The following is a 26,415-nucleotide window of genomic DNA, read 5'->3' on the forward strand; positions in this document are numbered from 1 at the left end:
GTTGAAATCTGAAAGTTCATGCACACGGTGGGGCGTCACTGTCCACTGGAGTCGTTCCAGAAAAGTGTGAAATGATGTCAAAACAGCCTTTAAATTATATTATTCCTGTATGGGCAGCAGACAAATAAAAAAAATTGATGGGATTCAGGAAATTAAAAGGATGCGTGCTGTCAAGGCATGATTAGTTTTGAAATGTAAAATGTATTACAATTAATCATTAACAATAAATATTTCACTGAAAACTGAATAATGCTGGCAAATCTCCTGCTTATCCAGCAGTCTCTGAGATACAACAAGATTGTCTTTCATTCATAAATCTATAACTTTAACATCTTTTATTTTTGGCATGCTTTTTTTCAAAGAGTTGGGCTTTGGAAAATAGTCATGTCATTATTTATAAATGCATAAAACAGATATTAATCAACTGTGGCAGCTATTCCCATTGCAGGATGGCATTTCGTTAGTTACTACAAATAATCACATTCTTGCCTCTGCACATTTTTTTAAGATGAAATCTGCCAGAGGAAAAAAAGAAAGAAAGATTTACCTTCTCACCATCCCCCATGATAAATCTGAGAAAATAGCCCTCTGCTCTGTTCCAAATAATTTCCTTCCAGCTCTGTCCAGAGAGATTTCAGGGACTAGGCAGTTTGGTTTTTCTCCTTCAGAGAGCATTAGCTTGGTTGGCTGCAGGGCTAAGGGTCCAGCTCTATCAACTAGCGCCAATGTAAACACAGCAATTCCTCCCCAATTAGAAACGCTAAATGCATTGGACTCGGTGCAATACCAGGGCTGGTCTATGCAATTAATGCAGTCTTAGTCTCCACTGGCTGCTTTGGATGACTGGGATGGTTAAGATGTATACAGTTTCAGTTCAAGGCCAGTCACTGGAAGTCTGATTATGCAGGTTGGACTCATCATGGAAGTATAAACATGAGGCTGGATGGGCGCTTAGTGGTTGGGGTTTTCTTTGGGTCAGCCGTGCTGGGTAGCACCACCAAGATATGCGTGGGAGGGAGGTCAATCAGAGGGAGATATTTGTAAAAGAGGAAGCGGCATTTCAGCTGTGGAAACTAATCAGATTCAACTCTTAGAAAGCACAGAAGCTGTGATTATTACAGTGAGGATCTGTATGCACTTTTTCAGACCAGATGTAAAAAGACTGATTATTTTGCAATTAGGCCACTGCAATGCCATTATTTTATCAGTTAGCAATCAGTAATTAAAAATAGACCTTGCGCCTGCAATATCCAGTCACTTCTTAAGATTTAGAAAACATATGGACATTCAGACTTGCACTATCCCTATTCTTACTTTTTATACGTGATAATTTCACATTCTTTTTAATTAGATTAAAGCTACAGTGTCTGGTGACTTATCCTCCTACATGTGTGTATTTTGAGTTTCTGTTAGCATGCAAAAAACATGCAAAATAATTTAAAAAAATGAAGAAATAAATAAAAGATATGGTAAAAAAAGATATAAATGAAAGGTGCAAAATACAACAATGTATCCACTGATGAGGTGGGGTTAGTTACGTACATCACACACACACACACGCACACACACACACACACACACACACACACACACACACACACAAACACACACACACACACACACACACACACACACACACACACACACACGTGCACGCACACACACATACAACCTCTTTTTTGTGATAGAAGTGATAGAAGATCACACAGGGTTCCTTTTGTCCTTTGGCCATTGTGCATTGAGGTGTTGATTTGCTTCAGCCCAGGGCACTGTACTCTCTCAAAGATAGTTTGCTAACAGAGCTTTCACTCCATTGCCTCTAATGAAAATCCATACTAAACATTTAGCTCTGTGTGAGAAAGGGAGGAAATTCAATAAGACACATAACACAATTTATAAATTACAGGAAGAACCAATCGAACCAACAGGGAAAATGGAAAAATGTTTTTATGTTTGTATTTGTTAATTTTGCTTATTTTGGGCAATGTATTGTATTTTGTATGTGGCTTCCAGTGTGTGGTGAGCATAAAGAGGTTGAAATCTATTTTCTGGGCCAAAATGAAGTCTAGTGCTGGGTTTTTATTCCTTCTTCTTTTCCACAACGATTATCAGTCATGCCGCCAGAGATGTCTCCACTGAGGTATTCCCCAAACTAATGGTCGCTCTTGGACAGCACTATCGATAGTAAACTAATCTGAAGCCTGCAAGGCACAGGAAACAGATCTCATTAGCACTCACTGAACTATCTTCCAAGGAAACTTTCATCTTTAGACCACTCTGACAAGAGGCCTGAAAGCCAGACTAATGTCACTTACTAGTTCTGGGTTTAATGGCTGACTGAAAATGTGGATGGATGGATGGACAATGAAAGAGTGGAGGGATCTGTGTGAAGTTGTTTTATGTTTGTGTGCTTGACTGTGGGGTCATAAAGCGCTATAGTTTAGCAAAAGCCATGGAACCATACAACCTTTTTGTTGTTAAATCAATGTTACTGCTAAATACATTTGGATTGTTTTTGATTATTTTGTTATGTGCATTTTTGCATAGTATATGTTTTGTGACAATTTGCTTATTCTGATATCACCTTCTTATTCTGTATTTACATGCTAGATGCTAGATCTAAATTAAGTCATTATAAACTAGCTGTGAAAAAAATAAACAAAAACATTTAACAAAATATAAAAAAAAGTCAATATAAAAATATATATGTAGTTTCTTTCTATTCCTCTAGCTTCAAGTTAGATAAATATACTCACATTTAGAACGATGCTGCCACACCATGGCCGAAGCTATTAGATACACATGCAGCGTTTGAACTTCTAGTCATTCAGCCACTAGAGGGCGACTTTGAATTCATCGCACATCCCGCGAGCTTTAGTGAGATCTCGTTGTTTGTTTACAACCCGAGAACTTCCTGTCTGATGAGAGTAGCATTTTGGTTTTTTTGTGTGTGACAGTGACTGTTTGAGCTAACTAGTTAGAAGTGAGCTTTCAAGATGGGTTGTGATGGTGGCACGATTCCCAAAAGACACGAGTTGGTGAAAGGGCCCAAGAAAATCGAGAAGGTGTGTTAGCTTTATTTGGCTTCAGTTTCCCTTCCGTTTTTAAATAGAAAATATCCCTGTTGGCGATATTTTTCGAACGCTAACAAGTTGCTAATGCTAATGGGCTAAACTAAGTATTGTTAAGTTTCGGGGTTTCATCATGAGAATAAAAAAGACATATTACGGTATTTTAAATGTGGTTTCTAATGTACGTTACGTAGTTGCTGTGAGTTTTCAGAATTTAACGCTAGTTAACATTATCTTGATGTGTTATAGACGAAGCTACATGGCGTATTCTTTCCTCACGGTCTTCTTACATGAACAGGTTGATAAAAATGCTGAATTGGCTGCCAAATGGAAGTACTGTGCATTGAGTCAAGAGAAACTTAGACGACCCATCGTCTCCTGTGAACTGGGAAGGTGAGTTATTTTTTTGTCTTGTTTTGTACTCGGGCATTATTTGATGTTTGGACACGGTATCGCTCGATGATGTGACAGCGCGAAGATATAAACACCGTTTCACAAATAACAAAAATCAGACATGAATTAAGACTGTACAGTTTTTCATCTTTTCATTACACCACATTATGTTCTGGTGGTCTGGCACATGTTATTTTTCAGACTGTACAACAAAGATGCTATCATTGAGTATCTCCTGGATAAGTCGGCTGAGAGACCTAATGCTGAGGCTGTAGCACACATCCGTGGGATCAAGGTATATTAACACCGAAGTGTGAACATCTAACTTGTTTTTTTTATTTGTTTGTTTTTGTAATTAATAAAATACAGAGCTACATTATCCATTTACACAGTTGGAGGTCTTCAGCCCATGTGTTTCTGGACACATGATTGTGTGTTTATTCGTGGTTTCAAACAGGAAATCTATCTATTTGCTTTCTCTGAAGGATATAAAGGAGCTGAACTTGACTGATAACCCTGAATGGGAAGGAGAAAGAAGAAATACAAAGGGAGACAGATATGAAGACATTCATTGTGGCATGTTTATTTGCCCTGTAGTTGGGTTGGAGATGAATGGCAAACACCGGTAAGCAACCTGAGTGAAGAGGTACTAAACCTAAGAATGAAAAAATGAGACTGACGATTCATGTTCTCTCTTTGTTTTAAGGAGCAAGCCACTGTATCTAAGTTAATTTTAATATACTAAATACATGTTTGAAATTCACTGCAAAACATATGATGGCATTCGTCTATCTTGCTTCTGATATACTTGTGAATTTCTGGACAATTCTGTATTTCTTAAAATTCTCTATTTTTTATTTTATTTTATTTTACCTCTGTACATAACCACATCGTACTTTAATACCGCATTTGCGATTAAGTTGGAAATCAGAATTTTCAAGTTCCCAGTGGAAATTTTCACCTGGAACGCCCTCTCAACTCAAATTTCCAACTCAGAAATTCAAAGTAGACATGCCAACCACAAGTTAACAATTGTAAGATGGCAGGACTGAACGTAAACGTTATTAAAAGTGTAAAACTTTTAACCTGTGCTGGTATTGTTTCGTATTTGTGATTTGTTAAATAATCCATTCACACAGCACTTACAAGGTTCGATCCATGACCATGCTGCAGCAGTGTTTTTAAGTCAAAGAAAAACAAGTATTGCTCTGTTTTGTTAATGATGGATGAATAGTTCTATCTTACTAAGAAGCAAGGTATAAGACATCCTGTTTTTACTGTCTTCTCTGACTGAATCATACTCAACTCAGGAGTGATGTCACTCCTGAGTTCTGACTTCTGAGGTGTCTGGAACACAGCGTAAGTTAAATAATCAAAATGTAATGGAAGTACAGATTTGTATCTTTGATTCTGGAGTTTAACAAAATGCATTTGGTAGAAATGTTGATGCAAGTGAAGAAAACAGTTATTTGGCTGAGAAAACAAAACAAAACAAACCTATCAGAGAGAAATCAAAAACCTTGGGAGTGGCCAAATCTTCAATCAGGTACATTACTGAAAAGAAGAAAGCATTAGTCTGCTCTGCAACTCCATCAAGCCTGAAAGGCCACAGAGGAAAACTAAAGTGAATAAGGTCAAAATTCTTTATGGTTAAGAAACAAAAACATTCACAAAATCTAAGGGCTCCAAGATGCTATGGCACAGACTTGTCTACATGTTGTAGCTGTTTCCTGTCACCAGGGGGTAGTGTCACAAACAACTCGTCTGTGGGTTACTTTTGCTGTTATGCTGTTGTGGGACCTTGTCAGCTGTGGAAAAGAAAGGCGGTAGTGTACAGAGGGAAAATTACAACGTGTCAAGAACCCAAAAACGTATTGACCTAACTTTAGATCACATAAAGTTAGAAAGAAATACAGTTCCCAGCCCTGCGTCTGTTATTTATTTATTTATTTATTTTTGGTGAATGGCCCTAAAAGCGATACAGGTGGAAACTGTTTAACAATTTCATATAAGTGTTTCTCTGTTTTTTAGGTTCTGTTACCTCCAGACTTGTGGCTGTGTCTTTTCAGACAGGGCCCTGAAGGAAGTCAAGACAGAAATCTGCCACAAGGTAGGCAACATTCATTTATTTATTTTCCCAGGTTATTTAGCCTCAGTAGGTTGTCAACTCTGACAGTTTTTTAAAAAAATTCTTAAGACACTTTTAATCTTTACTGCCATTAAAAATATGTAAAACAAACATAGCCAGCTCTATTTGTGACATCATTTCTGCTGAACAGCAACAAGATGATAACGTAGCTTTTATGCTCCTTAAACACAAAACCACCAATAGTTGAACTCAAAGACTTGATGGACCTAAAGTCTCCATCATTGACCTTGGGTGTTTGGCATTAATGCTCCTTGTTTAAGTCACACTCAGCAAATTTTCAACGCTAATGATTTGTAAATAGGCAGGTTTGATAAAAATGTAGATAAGATAGCAGCAGTCTGGTATTAGCTAGGGGTGGGGGAAAAATCGATTCTGTGTAGTATCGTGATATTTTGTTTGCTAATAATGTATCGATACAGGGACAGCAGAAATCGATATTTTGTTACAAAAAAGGTTTTTGTGCTCTGACTTCAGAGCATGTTGATCCTTTTTCTGAGCAAGAATCCTGACATTCCTTCACTGTCCAAATGTGTTTAACTTTTTTTATGGCAGCAATAAACATGACAGTTTACTTATTTTAATTTAAGACATGTTTTATTTTAATTAAGTTTAAAACTTTTTTATTTAATGTAAAATTATATTTTGTTTTAATTTACTTTCAAATTCTTCAGTTGCTGAAGGGGCTGCATAGTTTTCATAAATTGCATAGTTCAGAATAGCTATAATTGTACCAGATGGTTGCATTCAGTTAAGTTGGACTAGACTGTAATACAAACCGTTCAATTTGTCAACAATAAAACTGACTGAAATGAGAGAAAGACTGAGTGTGAGACTTTGATATTAGATAAAATGAATATTGATAAAGTTTACTTTTATGTACAGAATCTGAATATCGCAAAATATTTTAAAAAATTGCAATAATATCGTATCGTGGGATGTATAGTGATTCCCACCTCTAGTATTAGCTTTGTTCCAGATGCACAACTGGTTGCTCAGATAGATAAGTATGCAAGTTAAATTACTGAAGTGTAATGATTTAATGCTCCCATGAGAAGACATAAATAGAAATAAAAACCATCATGTTCACATTGTTTTCGGTATTTAAGGGCTAGTAATAAAAATGTAAGTGAACTCTGGCAATGTTTTACATTCGTAGAATACACACAGATAAATAACTTATTGTTTTTGGGTTGCTTTTTTTAAACAAAAAAATTATAGCATGTTGACTTTTAAAAACTATCACAATATCAGCATTGTTAAGAAAATAAAGCCTGAAGAGAATGTAAATGTAACTAAAGTGCTCCTATAGTCCACTACAAACCACTTTGTTGTTCTATAGGAATATGTGATTAGGCAAATGTTTGAAATTTGGTTTCATCATGTTTTGACCTTTGTTTTGCTGAATTCACAATTTGCACTAGAATCTATGTGAACTTTAATTTGAGGATCAGAGGAAGTTTAACGTTTAATCACTTTAGTTGAACATGGCCTTTATATAATGCGCGTTTACAATATTACTGACCTCTTTCTGAATTTAAATAATACTAAACCATAAAGAACATGCCATATCACAACATTTATGTGAGTAGATGTGTTTTGGACAGATTAAACTGCACTGTTCCTTTCTTCAAGTCGCTTCTGAGATTGCCCTAGTTTAAGCCACACGGGAATTTGAATCAAGTAGGCCTAAGGCCTTTTATGGGTTCTGACCTTGTAGTTGTAAGGAGCATTAAAACTATGGTGGAAATTTCCCATGCACAGGCTATTTTGAGGTAACAGAAAGCAGATGGTAGCTGGTCAGTGTTGTTATTTCTGTTTAATTAAAAGCATTTTGGAACAGTGACAGATCAGTTGTTTGACTTTGTCAAAAATATCTAAAAGTATAAGAAAAGCTACAGCGCTTCTTGTGGGAAGCTGACTTAGAATACTGTGATTTTTGATAAGATAGGCTTATAAGGCAGCACAGTTTCTGGAGCCAATACGATTAGCCTGACTTTACCCACTCTTTATTCAGTTGCTGCTAAGTTTAGGAAATGTAAAGTACAGTTCACTTAACCTTAAATGTCAAAGTAAAACATACAAAATAACTGATAATGCAACATCACCCTTTGTTATATCCATGTAAGACAATAAGCAGTTTGTGCTGAGTTTTGGACAGGTTCTATAAAAAGTGATAGCCATTTTGGCTTTTTTTCCCCCTTTGCATCCAGTACCCATCATAAAATTGTTATCTAAGGCTGAACTGTCAGAATCAAGTTCAGAGTGTGTGTCATTGGATAAAGACTGAATCTTTATCTAAGCCAGCATTTATCTCTCTTTTTTCTTTTTCTTTTGTGGGTTCATATTTGAACTCTACTTGCATGCTGCTGTTTACCGAACACACTTTTTGTCCTTTTTAAGAAATTTTGTTGTTTTTTTTAAAAAAAATTTTTTTTGCAAGGAGTCATTGCATAAGTTGATCTGCCAGTAAAAATGTAAAAATGCCATTCACATAACCAAATGTCTTTAGTCCAGCTTGACTTACTAGAAAATTCTGTAGCCTATATAAAAGAAACCTTCTTTTTAAAAAGGCAAAACACTGTTTACTCGGGTATTGTTCAGACACACTGACAGCATGCGCAAGATCATGTGAAAGTTAGGACTCGTTATCACAATTGCTTTTATTTGTTTACACCTGTTACTTCTTAAATAGGAGAAAAGGTCAACACCTTTATCAGCAGTTGTGTTTTTCAAACTGAATGTCATACTGAATAACATTTCTTTGGTGGTGTCGTTTCATCCAAGCTTTAGTCATTATTTTTGCTTTATGGACAGAATTTATTTCATATTTTATTTCTGTATTTAGAAAAAAGGACAGCACTGATAAAGTTTCATAGATAAATATATTAGTATACACACATGGTCTTGAAATGCATATTGAATGCATTTTGTCTTCCTTGGTTTTGCTTTCCTATGCTCACATTATGACATAACAACACAAGACAAGTGCAAATAAGCTCAACTAGATATAGACTGCATGTTTGTAGTGATTTCATTCTCCAGTACTGCTGTTAAAGTAGCTGCTGCTGTTGCTGTAGTTGCTGTGTATGGCCAGTAGCCATGACGGTTCTATGGGAACAGTAGCCTGGTTGATAACCTTGTTTCTGTGCCACTGCTCCAAACAGTCTAGTGCCTCAGGAAAGGTATTACTCTCAAACTTATTGGCAAACATGCTGTCCATGCTGATGATCCATGGTAGGTCTTCCACTCCGTAGATACAGATGTCTCGTATGTAATGCCCTGGAAAACAGCAGCTTGGACATGATTTTTTTTTAGCATTATGCCAAAATTCGTTCCTTGTATTACGAGTTTCCATTATATAAATAAATATATGTACGCAAGCTTATATAACCTTTGACGTAAAGCTAGTGGAGAGTATGCCATATATATATATGTATGTATGTATGTACGTACGTACATATGTACGTACACGCATATATATATGCACATATGTACACACACATGTACACACACATATACACACACACACACATATATACACACACACATATATATACACACACACATATATACACACACACACATACACACGTATATACACGTGTGTATATGTATATATATATATATATATATATATATATATATATATATATATATATATATATATATATATCTGTGTGTGTCTATTTATGGATGTACATGTGACTTGCTCACAAGGATTTATGTGGGATTAATAATTTATTGTTGGATTACAAAACTAAATACCTCATTTTTACCACATTTTTATAATTTAAATAATTAGGAAATATTGGTAGAATTTAATCTCTGGGTGAGTAACTAATCCGGTCTTTATTGACATATATGACTATACCTTTGCAACCACTGTGTGCACTTCCTTCTTGATCCCGCCATTTGATTGCCCGGATAGCTCCTTCCCAGCCTCCATCAATGCGACTGCCTGGAGCTTCTTAAAACATGTAATCAGACAAAATTGGTAATTATATGACCTAATTGAATTGTCAAGGTTTAACTAGCCCTGCTCAGGCCTCCTTCATCTGCTGTTTGAGAGTCAGTTCTCGATACATCTCAAAGAAAAGCTAAAGGAAGAGGTAGCATTCGCAGTCTGTAAGCAATTAAAAGTAGAGACATTGATCAAAGTTGCAAAAGTTAAACTTGTTATAATTCCTGATAAGTTTTCATTTTACCAGGGGGTAATGAAATAAAATGTATAAGGATAACAAATGGTCACAGGCAGGCTGGAGTCTATTCTAGCTGACAAAAATGAAAAAGAAAAGTATAACCTACATAGACAGAAACCCATTCAGTCTCCTGAACTATGAGAAGGAACTGAAGTATTTAAAGCCCACATACATACAGACACAGAAGGCTCCAGTTAATAAGGAAATTTGAACCTAGAACCTTGTTTCATATCATCTTTTGTTTATATCACATCATACTCACATTAGTACATGTTTAATAGTTTTGTGCTAGCTGTTAAACAAGCGTGGAGTTTTGTGTCTGTGCACCTGTTTAAAACCGCCATTTTACCTTTGATATGGTTGAGCGTCACCCAGTAGTGTTCATCTGGACTGAATGTGTCCCTGGACCAATCCAAGAAGTCATGCGCTATTGGGCTTTTCAGAACAAAGTCCACGAAAGGTCTTGTAAGAACATAGTAGGCTGTTCCAAAATATAATTGCAGATTGTGTGGAGGAGGCCTTTTCCTCAGGCCTAGCCCTTTCGGAGCTACATGTGACCCCACAATCTCCTTGTACTGGCGTTGCGTTCTGTACATCATAGACATCGGCTGTTTGACCCCAGGTGTCATGTTTTTATCCCTCCATTGTTGGCTCTGCATGTACTGTACCAGTTCCAGGTTACTCTTAACAGGGAAGTCTTGTCCACACAGATTCACCACCTTCTTCCAGTCTGTCTTGGATTTCGCTAGATCCTTCATGCAATTCAGATCTGCTTGCAAACGAGAAAAACCAGCATAGGTCACAGTTTCACTGTGACTGGAGAGGAATGTATTTGGAAAGCAGCTGACTAGCTTCTGTACAGCCTCCCGATACTCCCGTGGAGCCTTAGCATCCACGTGAATGCAGTACACATTTTGTGGCATGTAAATTGCCCTCAAGAGGCGGACAAAAAGCTCCAGCTCTTTATGAATAGTCACAATGAAAGCTAAAGGGTAAGCCTCCTCTGCACGACTTAGAGGTTTTGTTATAAAGTGTAAATCTCTTTTCAAGTTTGAGCACGGCAGGTGGCTGTTTAGAATGTAGCTTTCCACCTGTAGACCAAAAAAGCATATATAGCGACTGTTACTGTTGAAACTCATTTTTAAATAGGAATGTCAATGTGACTGTGCTAATGCTCCTAACTGGTTGTTAGATCAAATGAAAATTTCATCTAGAATATTTGTGCTTTTTATTTCTCAGAAGTAAAGAAAGGGTGGGGGGAAAATACATACCTGGCAGTCACAGCTGTACCAATTTACTCCTTTCTTCATGCCTGGCAAAAAAGTTTTACACACAGTTGAGAAAGGTTTGCAACTTGAAGATGGGGGAGGCTTTAACTCAGGTGGCGTCCTAGTCCTCAAATAAATGAAGGAAAAGATAATAATACTTATCCCGAGGCACACGAGGAAGCTGCATTTTGTCCCTTCAAGCTGGCGCATAATAGCCCTGTTTCTCTGTAGTCTGCCAGTACCACCACAGTTAAAGCTTCTGCAGTGGAGACATCCAGTTGGATTATTTGCAGAAGGATCCTGGATCCTTGAGGAATATAAAATAGGGTTAAGTATTTAGGTTGGACCTAATTGATGAAGCTAGCTTGTAATATTTGGCACATTAACTGCTGCTGCTTTAGTGCTTCTGCAATGTCTATGGGATGTGTTTTCTAGAACCACAGCTTGCAACACAGGAAGTGAATTACTTGCTGTTCTGTATATGATAATATTACAAAAGCATGGCAAAGGTAATTGATATCGATCACTATGTTAGATGTATTTTTTATGATAATGCAAAGCAGTTCAATTGAGGATAACTTGTTTTCATCTTGTTGTATATTTTCAACGCGGCAAAGGGAAGAAGATGATTTAGTTCTTGAAAGAGTACTTGTAAAACGTTTAACTGATCACTTGCAGAGGAGCGGTTTATTTGCGGGACGTTGAGTATAGTTTCAGAATTCATCATAGTACTGAAACCTCTGTAGTGAACAATTACTTTACTTGAACAACAGGCTATCCTATTAAATCTCAGTGTCACATTCATTGGCCACAGTATTTTGCTACAGAGACTCATATATGCTTTTGTGTTAAAGGAAATGGTTTGCATTGATTTTAATCATGACTTATTTGATGGATTCCAATGTGTGCATGCAAATAGGGAGTCGTCTTCTCACATGACAAGTTTGTTATTGAGTTACAGAGGGTTCTGTGCTGGGACCAATTCTGTTTACATTATAGATGCTTCCCTTCCCTTGTTATTAGACAATTTTGCATACATTTTCATTACAACACAGATGATACCAAGCTATAGTAACCTCTGAAGCTGGATTACACAAATTAATTAGTTAAAGGCAAGGCAAGGCAAGTTTATTTGTATAGCACAATTCAACAACAAGGTGATTCAAAGTGCTTTACAGAGACATTAGAAACAAGAACAAATAAAAAGCAAGAACAAATAAAAAGCAGCGGTCCCCAACCTTTTTTACGCCACGGACCGGTTTATGCCCGACAATATTTTCACAGACCGGCCTTTAAGGTGTCGCGGATAAATACAATAAAATAAAACTAGTACCGGTACCGAAAAAAAAAAAAGATTTATTCATAACGCACGTGAAAAGACCCGGGACAACCGAGTTAACGATAAAAATGATAACAAAATAACGCTGAAAACTGATAAAAACCCTGAAAACGGTCCTCAACTCTCGCGGCCCGGTACCAAACGACTCACGGACCGATACCGGTCCGAGGCCCGGGGGTTGGGGACCGCTGAGTTAAAGGACAGGCATGTTTTAGACACAACACTAAAGTTATTATATTTGTCCCTAATCTCTGAAACATGATGTCTAACCAGAACGCAAACTCTTGATTGGCATTACGTTAGCCTCCAGTAACATTGTGAGGAACCTGAGAGTCATTTTTGAACTGGATATGTCGTTCAACGTGCATTAAGCAAATATGTGTCGCTGCTTTCTTTCAGGTGGAGTATTGTAATCCATTAATATCAGATTCTTCTAAACGTCTTCTTTTTATCTCTCTGGCTCCTCACAGTTTGTTCAAGTACTCACTCACAGATCACTATCTACTCCAGTTAATTCTGGTGACCTCAAGGCTCTGTCCTGGGTCCTTTACTTTGTATTATCTATCTCCTACTCCTAGGTGATATTTTGAAGAAGTATAACATGCAATTTCACTGCTATGCAGATGACACCCAGCTCTACTTATCTTCCAAACCCACAGGTACTCTCCTACCCACAACTATTTCTGATTGTTTAAGTGACATCAAGGTTTGGTTTACTCACAACTTTTTTAAACTTAATGGCAATCAAACAGAATTTATTCTAATAGGCACCAAATCAAAACTGACTAAAGTTCCAACCAGAAGTCTTTCATTATCCATTATCCAACAGAGTTATCAATGGACTCTCAGGTCAAGAGTCTTGGTGTCATCCTTGACAGCACTCTTTCCTTCACAGCACTAGGGCTGCCACAAACGATTATTTTGATAGTCGACTGGTCAACGATTATTTTTGCGATTAGTCAACTAATCAGATTGTGCGTCCATTGGACGTAAAACTTACAGCTTATTGCACCAGCTTACAGCTTTAAGTGTTTAAGGTATGTGCTAACTAAAAATAAAGACAAGATGATAGTTTATTAAACTTTTAATGAAATTTGCAGATTGTCTCGGTAAAGTTGAATAAACTCGGCCGTCTGCTCCTTGCTATCTAAAATATAACAGGAGTATATTCTCGAGCATCTCGCACTTCTGATAATCAGTTGTCTGCTTGATGTTTATTCATCTGTGTAAAACTATAATTTTAATCTCAGCCAAACCAATTTACTTGGGAACAAATAAAATACTGAAAAAAGCCAAACAATAACATTTTTAAGTTATCTAAGTGACTTATATACCATGTTTAACCTGAGTAGCGAAAGACGGCGGTGGGTTTGAAAACAATTTGCCGGGAGTCCGGTGTTCTCACCGGCTCTAATGAGCCTTGAACCGAGCTGTTGGGTAACAGACGTCTCCGAAAACGCTTTTTTGGAGGAGGTTTGAAGTAGCTCCTTTTTAGGGACTAAATCGGTGTGCTGTGATGCACCGAGCATATCCCGACACCCCCAACTGGATATGGCAGATTACTGCCCCCCGGAGCTAGTTTTTGCTAGCTGTTTCTTTCTGTTAAAAGAGAGTTCTACACTCCCCACAAACTGCTTGCTTACAGGGAATTTTTTAAATTTTGGTGTTTTCTCCCAAATACTGTTAGGTCCTATGTAAGTAAACCTGAGTTTAATTGGAAAAAAGTACAACTTTTATTTTTTATTTTGTTTATTAAAAAAAAAAAAAATTATACCCAAGTATCCTTTGGAGGGCAGAGAAGCTTTAGACATGTCTGAACACTGTTCTCTTTCACAGTAAACATCCTCACTCAAGCCTGTTCCTGAGAATATCACTGAAGATAAAGATATCAGCAGGGAGGCTGCCATGGAAATGTGTATGTTTCTGATCTGCTGAGATTCCTATCCTTCTCATATTGCGACTAATAGAAAGAACAGTTCATATGTAGAAACAAGGAATAGCTTGCTGGTTGTTGGTTATGAGTTTGGGTAGATAAAAAAAACCCCTTTGGTTTCTTAAAATATTTGTTTATACATTCCTTGCAATGAAAATTTGAGATCATATTTAGATCAGCATGTTCGACTATATTTTGTTTTCGTGCAATCATTTATCACATTGCTGCTTTGGTCAGAGGCAACAGAAATAAACAGCAGAATATGTAAAGAAAGAAAGACAAAGAAATGACAAGCTTAGTGACCTACCTTTGATGCAGGTCAATCTATACTCCTTATAGTGAAGAGGTCAACTTTTGTACATCAGCACCTGTTTGGGTCTTAATGACCTAAATTGCTCCTGCGAGTTATGTTGCTATAATTCATTTGAAGTCCTGCAGTGAAGAGTCCGTTCCTTTGGTGCCATCAGCAGCAGCAGCAGTAGCGGTAGTGTCAAGCTAAATTGAATTGCTTTCTTGTGTTCTCGTCAGGAGGTTGCTTTCTCAGAGCTTGATGTTGCGTTGTGAGTGAGCCACAGTGGTTTGTAATTGTGTGGAGTATTCTCTTGTTGTGTTTGCAGCTGATTATGTCTCTCCTCCCACAGCCCCATGAGACAAGTCCGGCCCTCCCTGGTTACTAGCATGAACACCCAATCACACACCTGACATAAGGAGTCATATTCACACACACACACACACACACACACACACACACACACACACACACACACACACACACACACACACACACTCTTTCTTGCTATCTCTCTCTCTCTCTCTCTCCTGCTCACTTGTGTATTGCATCAGTATTCTTGTTTTTTGCTCGTCTTCGAATCTCATTACCTCAAGTTTCTTCTTTCTTTTTTCCTCTCAGATAAGATCAGTTCCAGTTTATCTGCCCTGTTAATGGTGTGCATGTTTATGCACACTGTGCAGTGTGACTCGTCTCTTGTTCACAATCTTGTTGCCTCTTGCAGTTACAAAAAAAAAAAAGATTTTGGTTGACTTGTTTACTAACTGACTTCATGCTAGGTTGTGTCATTTTTGGTGATGGTAACAGCAGAGTGACAGACTTCATAGCGGTCCACAGAGTTTATTTGCTGCTTGGTCAGCTCCCGAGATTATCTCTGTTGTGTTGAACAGAGCACATGGCCACGGTTCACACCCAGTGAGCCTGCATTACAACCACACAATGGATCCCCTACTTGTTACTCAGGGGTTTAATATTTGTTTTTGAATATCGGTGTGTGTTTTCCTATTAAAAGCATTCATCCCGTTTATATGTTTAGAGACACAAAAACCTAAGCCTTTTTCTTTTTCTTTTTAATCGCAAGACTTTCACAAATATGTAAGCCAGTTTGTTTCATACAGGGTTATCGTTAACCAGTATTATCCTGTATTTCTATTAGCAAACTTACAAACTGTTGTGGATAAATGAAATCATAACTCAAGTGCTACTTCTGAAACCAAAGGAACGATGAAAACAACAGCAACAATAAAACAAATTACATTTTAATTTGGATCTGGAGCAAATATTAAACTTTTGATTTGGTGTGACAGAATGGTTTATTGTGTTGTGAAAATTTCAAGTGTCAAACTGTTGAAATAATAACATAGAATAACAATAACATTTCTTTGTCTTAGTCATTTCATCGATGTGTGCGTGTCTGACTGACACGTTCGTGGCATTTTGTTTTGTTTTTTTCCCCTCTCATGCTTCACAGAGTTTAGCCAGTCATAGGCAGGCAGCATGCAAATAAAATGGAAAACGGACGTGTCCCGACAAAGAAATTATCTGTGGGTTGATCTAATAGTTTTGTTAGTTAGTGTTGAGTTCTAGGTATGTTTGGATATTAATGGCTCATGGAAAAAGCAAAAGGCATATTAAAAAAAAGTTTTACTGCAAATTCCTGCAAAAGATGCAAACGAGCAACATTTTATGAACGTCCATTGAGAAAGTTAAAAAAACAAAACAAAACTGATTTGCAAGATGGATTGGACTACATGTACTTATACGAAGTGAAACTGAAAGCAGTCACTTTTTCAGAGAAAATCATTTTAAACTAGCCTGACGGCCAAATATGTATATTTCAAAATACCTTAAATGATGTTAATTACAATCAACTTTCAGTTTTGTTACTTCCTGTTTTGCCACAAAATTTATAATGCATATACAACCAGACAATGTTTTATCAATGCTAGCAGGCGGCAGCTTTTAAAAGTGTAAGTAATTGAAGGGCACTTTTTTAATCCTCCTTGGCCAAGAAGCTACTGTCACTGATAACAGTTTACCTCATTCAAAGTGTGAATCTATTGAAAGGAGGCGCTAGCAACAGCATTATACACAATACTAGTAATAGAGAATTATACACAATAATAACACAATTAACAGTAAAATAAGCTAGTCGTGTTTCCCTGGAAATTTCAAGTAAAGGTTTAACGTAACTCCTTAGCACTTTAGTTTACCTATAACTAAAAAAAGTCACTTTTTTACTCGTTCGGAGCCTGCATAGTATTTTAGTTAAAAACTTTTATTCCTTTTTCAATAAAAATGAAAAAAATATTTTCTACATTGGATGTTGTATCTTGGGTCACGTTTTTTAACCAACCACTTAAAGTCCTGCTTTTCCACACCAGTATTTTCCATCCAAGACTTGCTCTATATAGAGTGCAGCTAGTGATGCTTGGTTGAGTGTTTACTTTACTTTAGGATTACACAGCACCATCCTTCATAGCTTGCTCTGCTGAAGGGTGTGTTGTTTCCTCAAATAGTAAAACAGGTCTGTTGTTTCCACCTTGAGAAAGAGAGGAGGTTTATGTGCAGATTCTGCAAAACATCTTGCTTTGTTGGGGGTTGTTGAAGTAGTTCCCTTTTTAGGTACTAAATGGTAAACAGAGGTTGACACAGAACTTGCTCATTGCTTCATGATTTCAGATGATATATGTGAAAGTCCTACCTCATATTTAATTTTAAAACAGTTGTGCTGGATAACAGTGCATTAGCAGAAATAACGCTATATGGTGAATGTCTTCTGCCTTTACACTTGTTGCAAAACATGTTTGCCTTTTCTAAATCCCTTTAAGAGTCCCTTATCTGGAATATAATGTTTGTGTTATAGTGTGGAGATCCATTTAAAGATGAAGATATTGTTGTGCTCAATGGCAACAAGGAGGAGGTGGACAAGCTGAGGGAGAAGATGGAAGAGAAGCGGGCCAAAGCTAAAACTAAGGTGTGTGACTTCTCTGCTTTTTGATAGAATCTGTCTTCACAACTACAAAACCCTGAAACAAATATTCTTTGATTTTCAGAAATCAAAGAAGAGTAAAGCAACTGAAACGGTGTCAACATCAGAATCAAAAGGTTTGTGTGAAGCCTAGTAAGTAAGTCATCATATGTGTTCAGCATTTGCATGAACAAGGCCAACGAACTAGCAAAAGGCCAGAAAATTTTCTTCTTCATTTGGATAATATTTTGAATGTGCTGTAGTGTACTAGCTGGGTTATTCAAACTTTTAACTCACACTGAAAATACTGAGAAGTTAAGATACATATAAATGTAATATATAGTGTGTGGCCAAGCTAATGCTGCTAATACTTTGTACATCAATGATGGACATTATTACTTTATCTTATTCTGGTTTTGCGGTAATGTATCAGGCTGGTTTTGTCATATTTTACTGACATACAGTGTTTTTCATAATTCCTGTGCAAACTTAGATCCTGACACATTTCCAATAACACAGGATTAAGTGTAACTGTAAAAGATTAGTCATAGAAATAAGTAATATTGGCCAATATCAGCCTTGTTGACTGTCTTTCACCTTTTTGCAAGGAAAGAAAAGAAAAAAAAAAAAAGGGGGGGGGGGGGGGGAATATTCCCACAGTTTTACAATTGTAAATCAAAATGTAAAAACTTTCCTATATTATACATTTCCTATAATTGTGAATGTGTCTTACTATTTCCAGTTGTTTTTCTTACTCTCATAAATGAGCCAAGAAATGCAAAAATAGTCACACTGAACCAGATTCTGTAGATCTGCAGTCTAACCTGATGTTAATTAGTCTAAATTGAAGGTGTCAGTGTTGTGTGCCAACAGAGAACATTGCTGTGGTTTCCTGTTTTCAATAATAGCACAACGCTCTCAACTCACAAACAAGACTAACTGAGAAACCCCAGAATTCGATTTGTTTTTACTCAGATTAACACTCCAATGCATAGCTGGACTGGCCATCGGGCGTACCGGGCATTTGCCCGGTGGGGGGGGATTTTTTGTTTTTATGGGCAGATGTTTTGGTTTTTTTGGAGGTTTTTTTCTTTACGTAACGGTATCAACAATGAAAGGTGGTGGATTGGCCAGATGCTGGCAGATGTGTAAAAATAACTCAACTGCTTGGTGGTGGCTATGGCGGAGCTTCCACAGATTCAGTAACATTAGCAAGTGGCTGGTCTCCACCACTTGGAAAGGTGAGGCAGGAGGAGGCTGCTAAACAACAGCAGCAGCACTTAAGGTTGATAAGTTGTTGTTAGAATTTACTTAATATTACTTTCTAGTAGGGCTGGGCGATATGACCCAAAATTCATATCTCGATATTTTTTACCTGGATGGCGATATAAGATATATATCTCGATTTTTTTTTTTTTAAAGCCATAAGTTAAGAACAAAGAGAGTTCTTAGTCACACTGTGTCCCAGATGTCACACGGGCACTTTTATTTACATACAGCGTAGATGTACATGAAGAAATTACTCAAAAATAAATTATCAGCATTTATTAAATAATCATGGTCCATAAATAAAAGAAAACAATGTTGTTTTTGTGCATAACAAAAAGCTCACAATTGTGCAGTCAAAATGTAAACTAATAGACGCTGAGCGTAATAACAAAGAGACAGATTTCACAGCTGCACCACGTCTCTGAACAGGTGCCATTTGTGGTCCTTATACACACACAGTACGTATCACTCCGCGAGGCTCCTCCTCGGTAGCCGTAGTCCTCCGGCAATCCATCAAGCGGTGCAGCTCCGTAGCTTAGCAAAGTCATATTAAAACATTTTTTGACAGATTGATGAGCGCTGTGTACCACATAAAATCGGTTCGCGGTCAGTAAGCACAACCAGAATTCATACATAAGGTGCACTGTCGATTTTTGAGAAAATGAAAGGATTTTAGGCCGTTAGCGCGGTTAGCTCGTTAGCGCGGTTAGCTCGCTAACACGTTGACGCCGTCCAGCCCCACGCACGGTAACTCGCTAACGGAGATTTTCCGCTTTCATCTTGTCATTGCCTGCAGGTGAAGCTATGGGGGAGGGGGAGTTGTGTTCAGTGAAGGAGAGGCGAGGCCGAGTAACGCAGCGTAGAGACAAAAGTGGACGAAAGAGAGGCAAACCTGCGGCTCCACAAGTATAATTATAACGTAACATAGACTATATCGATATAAACGATATTGTCACATCTTATATCTCGTATGAAAATATATCGATATTTTTAAAAAACTCGATATATCGCCCAGCCCTACTTTCTAGTATCAGCTGATGTTTGCTGGAGCCACAGCTGTAAAAGCTGTTGGTCATGATATCGGTTTGGATATGTGGTGAGAGGGAAACATGAAGATGAAACCAGGAGATGTCCTTACTGAATCATCAGAGCTGAACAGCTGATGGAGAAGCAGGTTTACCTTTTAGGTGACATGAATGAGTTGAGAGGAAGTTATGAACTGTTTCTGAGAGACAACTAACACCAGGATCCTTTTCTACGTTGCTGACAGCTGGTAACTGTGCAGGGGCGGGTCTAGCAAAGTCTTGCCAGGGGGCCAGGTAGGGCATTAACAGGGAAAGGGGGCACAAAGAAATACGTTTCTTTCTTATTCTCATTTAAAATGTCTAGCTTTTATTAAATAATTTGAAAAAATAATCTGAATCTTACAACCAAAGTTTTCATTTGATGTAAACTGTATAGAAATCCATTATTGTACATAGGAATGTTTTTTTTTCTGGGTCCCATCATAATTTCTTCAGAGGAAAGTACTGTATATGATGCCAGTATTTTCCCACACTTTCTAGATACTGTACCAGTACTGTGTGTAAAATGCCATCAAAAAGTCAATTAAGTTTTATTCTTTCTCACCTGTCTTTCTGTCTCCTTTCACTTTTTAAAGGTTGCCATGTTAGGAAAAATATTTGCCCTGCCATTGATGTGGTAAATAAATAGTTTATGAAAATACCACTAAATCTGTCATTTATTATTTATTCACTGAACAGTATAAGTCCACTCAACTTACACAGTCTCGGGAAAACATGGCCCAGGGGGTAGAACAGTCGTTTACTTGGTCTGTGGATCAATTTGCCGGGCACTCCAGTCAGTGCATGTCTTAAAGCATACATTGGAATGTTTTTGTGGATGAATGTTTGACAAGGTATAGAAAAAAGTGCTTGTTATGAATGTGTGTGTGATTGGGTGAATGAGGGTTGTAGGAAGAAAGCACATTTAGTGCTCAGTTAAAAAGCGCTACATAAGTATTAGTGCTTTTAACCATTTATCCTCTGTCTTGCCTGATTGCTTTCCACACAGACGGCACAGTGTCTCCTCCCAATGATATAGCAGGAACAAGCTTGCAACAAAATGGTGGTGACAGCAGCCAGTCAGGTAAATAACAATACTTGGATCATTTACGTACAGACAAATAGTCTATTGACATTGCATTGTATTCACAAATCTCTTGAAGCCAACTGTTTTAAAAACATGAATGTGGTTTTCTGTATGTAATTCATTCAGCCTCTTTTTATTAACCTTCTAAGACCCAGCAATGAATTTTTGTCCTCTGACTGAGACTGCTACATTAAGCACCATTTATGCTATCTATACGACTCCTACTATACTGTCAAGGGGACATGATGGGCTTTTTATTAATGCCACATTTGTGGAGGTTGCAGAGCACTTTCTTTTCAAAATGATGGAAATTGCCGCTTCCACAGATTGGCATACATTATGATTCTATTGCTTACACTCAGATTGTTTCTTCAATTTGAGAGTCTTAACTTTGACTTTGATTTCAGAAATGTACAATAAGTTTATCCCTTCCAAAACAAAAATTGTATTCACTGTCCTTTGTATTGAACAGCAGGACTTACTACTTACATTTTCAACCAGTCCATACTTCTGGTAGCAGAAGGCAGGATGAAGCAGAAAGATAATTTACTCAGAACTATGGAAGAGGAGTCAGTGTTACTGCTGTCAGGGGATGAGGTGGACAAAGGCCAGACATCAGAGTAGGAAGGTGGAAGCTCAGAGGATCATCATCTTTAAAGGAGCTTATGAAGGGGTGGTGTGACTGTACCTACCATCCATAATAGGAGCTGTTTAATGTAGGGCTCTCAATTTTTTAGGCATTTTAATATCTAGAAGGGGAAATAAAAACCTATTCAGTTGAATTCACACAATCACACTTCCACCAGCTAAGATTTTGATTTCTTCTCTTATTTTGTCAAGTCATGTAATTAATGCACTTTCAGCATATATATTATTAAACTCTACATCTGCTATCTTTATCATTTCAATTTGGGTTACATACTGAAATTGGGTTGAAAATTCTATAGGTAATGATAGGTTTGTAGCTTGAACCTATTCGCTGGAACGTTGCAGACAATATAATTACACAGCAAGCAAGACACGAAGTAGGCAAAGTTCTTCATGTTTCTCGTGCACGGGAGAGAACCGGACAAACGCCGTTCCTTCGCTTGACCCCAGTTGCTCTCGTCCGCTCCCCCGTAACACTGCTCTTTTATTGAGGTTACATGAATATGCATAGGTTCATTAACATATGACGTCTACATACAAACAAAAAGTACCTTGCCTGTGTCTGTGTGTGTGTGTGTGTGTGGGGGGGGGGTCAGAGTGTGACCCCATAAATGACTTCCCTAAACCTGCTGGTCTGGAAGTCCAACAGTTCATCTAAACAAAAGGCACTTAGCCTAAAACAGATATAGCCACGTTTATCCTACCATAAGACAATAAAACAAGGTACGACCTCTTCCCATGCTCCCAGGATGTAGGTGTGCATGCACACCAAGCCTTTGCAGCCTGCTAAAGATCACACATCCTATCACTACACAATTGATTATACACCTCTAAGCATATATGGTTAAATATTTCTAAGCATAAATGACAATCAACAATACAAAACCTAACAGGTAACATGAAAACAGGAAACCATTGTCTGGTGGTTGTGTGTAACAGAAAAAATCACCACACAAACAAGAGGGAAATGGTCATTTCTGAAGGTGGCATTGGAACTGAAACATTGTTCAGTTTATCTGTTGTCACCGCTTGTAAAGATAGCTTAAAATCTGAATTTACTGGTTCCTAATTAAAGCCAATTCATTAAGTTGAGAGAGCTTCATCAACATTGGGCAGTCTAAGTAATAATGATCTTAACGTCACAGCTAAGTGGGAGCAGAATAAAGCACTCTGGAAAGTGAATACAGAATGCAATAAGGCTGCCATGAAGTGTGATTACCTTCACAGTTCGATGTCCTGCATAACAGTTGAGAAACCAGTAACTACCTACAACTTCAGAGCCTTAGCATACACAATTCTTTTTGTCCATAATGGGCGATGGATGTTATCATTTTGCCAGGCTCCTCAAAAGCTGGTATGAACTTTTCACTCTGTCTGAAATTTCACCTTCGTGCTCTAATGTCTGGCTCTTGTCCACCGCATTTCTTGACTGCTCTAAATTTGACTCCACTTCCACAGTTATTTTTTCTTTGAAACAATACTTAAATTATCTAAACGGATCTATCACACATTTTTTCTTCTAGGGCTCAGGAGGTTAATGATCCATGTTCAGTCTAATGTTCAGTGTTTTACCACTGATGTCCAATTAAAGTAAAATTCTACTGTAGTTAAAATGTCTATGAATTGTTCTCAGTCATCCAGGTCATCGTAGTTTAAGGGGCTTGGAAAGAAAAGCGACTGGACTTCTTTAAGTTTCCTTGAAGACATTTCACCTCTCATCCGAGAAGCTTCTTCAGTTCTAAGAGCAATTAGTGGAGAGTCCCAGATTTTAAACCCTATTGATCCTCTACCTAATCACACGAGCCAAGGTGTGGAAACGGGTGTGGGTCCCAATCAGCCAAGGTTTTGGATGAACCTATTGTGAAGCCTAGCCCCACCCTGTCATGTGATTTACTGAGGTCAAATCTCCCAGGATGTGAGTGGGCGTTAAGGCGTCTAGGAAGGGATCTCAAAACTGGATTATAGATGGCAGACAGCTGGTGTCGTAAGCCACCGCTTCTGTTCAAGGATGGTCACTCACAGTGGACATAAATGGCTTCTTTCACACCTCTTTCAAACCATCTGTCTTCTCTGTGAACATTGGCATCCTCGAAAGAGTGACCTTTGTCCTTTAGATGCAGGTGGACAGCCGAGTCTTGTCCCATGGAGGTGGCTCTTCTATGTTGTGCCATGCGTTTATGAACTGGCTGTTTGGTTTCTCCAGTGTAGAGGTCTGAGCATTCCCGGTTCCCTGTACAGCATACACTACGTTGTTAAGTTTGTGTGTAGGAGTTTTGTCTTTGGGATGAACCAGTTTTTGTCTGAGTGTGTGGCTGGGTCTGAAGTACACTGGGATGTTGTGCTTTGAGAAAACTCTCCTGAGTTGCTCTGATAAACCTGCTACATAAGGGATGACAGTATTGTTGCATTTGTTTTTTCACACCTTGGCTTGTGTGATTAGGTAGAGGATCAATAGGGGGTCCGTGACCCTCTTGGGGACTCTCCACATGTCTTAAAATCTGGGACTCTCCACCAATTGCCCTTAGAACTGAAGAAGCTTTTTGGATGAGAGGTGAAACATCTTCGACTAAACCTAAAGAAGTCCAGACTCTTTCCAAGCTCCTTAGACTATTGTAGTTAAATTAACATCCAATGGGTATGATCAACCTGTGGGAGGAACAAGTCCTTATTTTTAAAGATGCCTTTTTTTTTTTGTCTCTTTCATCCTACTACTCAGCTGTGGCTGGACCCTCTGGATCTTCCAGCTCGTCTAAAGCGACCAAGTCTTCATCAGCCTCTGCTACAAAGAGGTCCATCCAGGATATGAACGAAAAGTCAGAGGCTTTTAAGTCTTTGTTCACAACCCACAGTTCTGCCAAGCGCACTAAAGATCAGACATCCAACTGGGTCACCCACACCCCTTATCACTTCTAATAACTACTAAAGTGCATAGATCACAGTTTCTAGATCTTCCCAGAAATATTAACATATTAAAATAAATCTTGCTGTGCATACCAAGCACACACACCAACCCTACATGACCTCAGATATTGACAGCGATATGCAGGCTAATTCCCAATTTCTCTCTCCAGTTCCCAGTAGCTCAGTGTTTACATGTTGGGAACATTTAGTTGCGGCTCCCTAAGTGGTTCTGAGTGTGTACTTTGTAACTTAATTCCTCCCCATGGATTCCCTCACAACCTCTTTGTTGTCAGTCACAGGTGGTTGAGGAATTAATATTAGGATGACTGTATTATCAGTGGCACTCTGCTTCCCCCTAATGGGCAGAAAATCGCATTTTAATGTGCTCACAGGATTGCTGCATTTATTTTAGTCCTTAGTTATGATAAGAAAAATGAAAAAAGACAAACTGCCCTGCATTTGAAAAGGCAGATCCTCAGTAATTAGTATCTCCAGATTTTCCTTCCTCACAAAATCTAGTTGTATGTGCCTGGTAGCTATTTATTTTGGCTTTTTTTTTTTTTAACAGGTGTAGCAGGTGACTTTCACTCACTTTTGTTCTTTTAATTAGTTATTTCTCAATTGTTCTTTGAAACGGGGGAAAAACTAAAGCATTTGGTGTATTTGACTCCTCTGATTTGCAAAATAACCACCACAGCCAGAGACCAACAGCTTTAATGCGATTGGGGAAATATACTCTATAACTAATGCTTTTTTTGTTTTTGTGCATTTTTGTCTGGACTTTAATGGAAGACCTTTAAAATACAAAGTTACATTGTATTATTGTCTCCAAATGAATTCATATTGAGGTTAAATGTGCTTGTATAGACAGTCAGTACATTTACAACATTTACAAAGAACTAAAAAAAGGCTTTGTTCTTACTTTTTGCTTTTTTTTTGTATCAAGCAATACCACAATAAATTTCTGTTCACAGTATTTTAGTGTTGTTTTTATGGTGCAGATTATATTACATCTTTGTGTTCTCTCTTCTGTAACATGTTACTAAGTGCATAACAGAGCATTAATTATCCAAGATCACAAAAGCAAAACCAAATCCCTGTTGTGCACTTGAAGGGAAACATCACACCTAACACAAGCTATAAAAAACTCTTACGCAACAACAAGTCTCCCTGCAGTGATAATGTGGACAGTGTCACATTTTTGTAATTAGGGCTTGTATCTCACAGTAATGAGACAACCAGGAAGCAACTGAAAAAACTGACTCAGCATAAATCCACTTCGCTCTCGCACTGCAGGCCTACTTGTTGTTCCTAGAGTATTTAGAAGTAGAATGGGAGGCAGAGCCTTCAGTTTTCAGGCCCCTCTTCTGTGGAACCAGCTTCCAGTTTGGATTCGGGAGACAGACACTATCTCTACTTTTAAGATTAGGCTTAAAATTTTCCTTTTTGCTAAAGCATATAGTTAGGGCTGGACCAGGTGACCCTGAATCCTCCCTTAGTTATGTTTCAATAGACGTAGGCTGCCGGGGATTCCCATGATGCATTGAGTTTTTTCCTTTCCAGTCACCTTTCTCACTCACTATGTGTTAAGAGACACCTCTGCATTGAATTACATCTGTTATTAATCTCTGTCTCTCTTCCACAGCATGTCTTTATCCAGTTTTCCTTCTCTCACCCCAACCAATCCTGTTAAAAGGGAGTTTTTCCTTCCCACTGTTGCTTGCTCATAGGAGGTCATATGATTGTTGGGTTTTTCTCTGTATCTGTTATTGTGCGATCTACTGTACAATATAAAGCGCCTTGAGGCGACTGTTGTTGTGATTTGGCGCTATAT

At 37.9% G+C, this 26,415-nt stretch overlaps 2 protein-coding genes and 1 pseudogene across 3 annotated transcripts; 1 reads left to right on the forward strand and 2 right to left on the reverse strand.

Annotated features, from left to right (window-relative positions):
- The first annotated feature begins 2,869 nt into the window (after positions 1-2,869).
- On the forward strand, positions 2,870-25,557 carry rtf2 (replication termination factor 2). Its single transcript, XM_085457601.1, has 9 exons — positions 2,870-3,065; positions 3,370-3,464; positions 3,666-3,759; positions 3,950-4,089; positions 5,496-5,574; positions 17,508-17,618; positions 17,698-17,749; positions 20,955-21,029; positions 24,397-25,557. The coding sequence occupies exons 1-9, from the start codon at positions 2,997-2,999 to the stop codon at positions 24,591-24,593; spliced, it is 912 nt and encodes a 303-aa protein (XP_085313727.1). The 5' UTR covers positions 2,870-2,996; the 3' UTR covers positions 24,594-25,557.
- gcnt7 (glucosaminyl (N-acetyl) transferase family member 7) lies at positions 5,576-14,931 on the reverse strand. Of its 2 annotated transcripts, none has more exons than XM_085457600.1 (5): positions 14,660-14,931; positions 11,084-11,387; positions 10,162-10,903; positions 9,485-9,577; positions 5,576-8,892 (listed from the first exon to the last, which is right to left on the reverse strand). In XM_085457600.1, the coding sequence occupies exons 2-5, from the start codon at positions 11,288-11,290 to the stop codon at positions 8,645-8,647; spliced, it is 1,290 nt and encodes a 429-aa protein (XP_085313726.1). In that variant the 5' UTR covers positions 11,291-11,387; positions 14,660-14,931; the 3' UTR covers positions 5,576-8,644. The 2 variants fall into 2 exon arrangements, with proteins under 2 accessions (XP_085313726.1, XP_085313725.1); XM_085457599.1 differs by having other exon boundaries at positions 9,485-9,580.
- On the reverse strand, positions 23,450-24,090 carry LOC146710239 (uncharacterized; annotated as a pseudogene).
- Positions 25,558-26,415: the final 858 nt, after the last annotated feature.

The sequence above is a fragment of the Copadichromis virginalis genome, linkage group LG5 (assembly GCF_057382275.1).
Source record: "Copadichromis virginalis isolate Kocher_CV1m ecotype Utaka linkage group LG5, C_Virginalis_male_GT1.1, whole genome shotgun sequence".
Taxonomy (NCBI): domain Eukaryota; kingdom Metazoa; phylum Chordata; class Actinopteri; order Cichliformes; family Cichlidae; genus Copadichromis; species Copadichromis virginalis.

Bases quoted from the DNA above. Each gene is read 5' to 3' on its own strand.
- rtf2 (XM_085457601.1), top strand. From the start codon at position 2,997: ATGGGTTGTGATGGTGGCACGATTCCCAAAAGACACGAGTTGGTGAAA. The intron at 3,760-3,949 runs GTATATTAACAC...CTTTCTCTGAAG, and splicing joins CACACATCCGTGGGATCAAG to GATATAAAGGAGCTGAACTT. The intron at 21,030-24,396 runs GTAAATAACAAT...CCTACTACTCAG, and splicing joins TGGTGACAGCAGCCAGTCAG to CTGTGGCTGGACCCTCTGGA.
- gcnt7 (XM_085457599.1), bottom strand. From the start codon at position 11,290: ATGCGCCAGCTTGAAGGGACAAAATGCAGCTTCCTCGTGTGCCTCGGG. The intron at 9,581-10,161 runs GTAAAATGGCGG...ACATGTTTTAAG, and splicing joins GACGCTCAACCATATCAAAG to AAGCTCCAGGCAGTCGCATT. The intron at 8,893-9,484 runs GTATAGTCATAT...GCTGTTTTCCAG, and splicing joins TGCACACAGTGGTTGCAAAG to GGCATTACATACGAGACATC.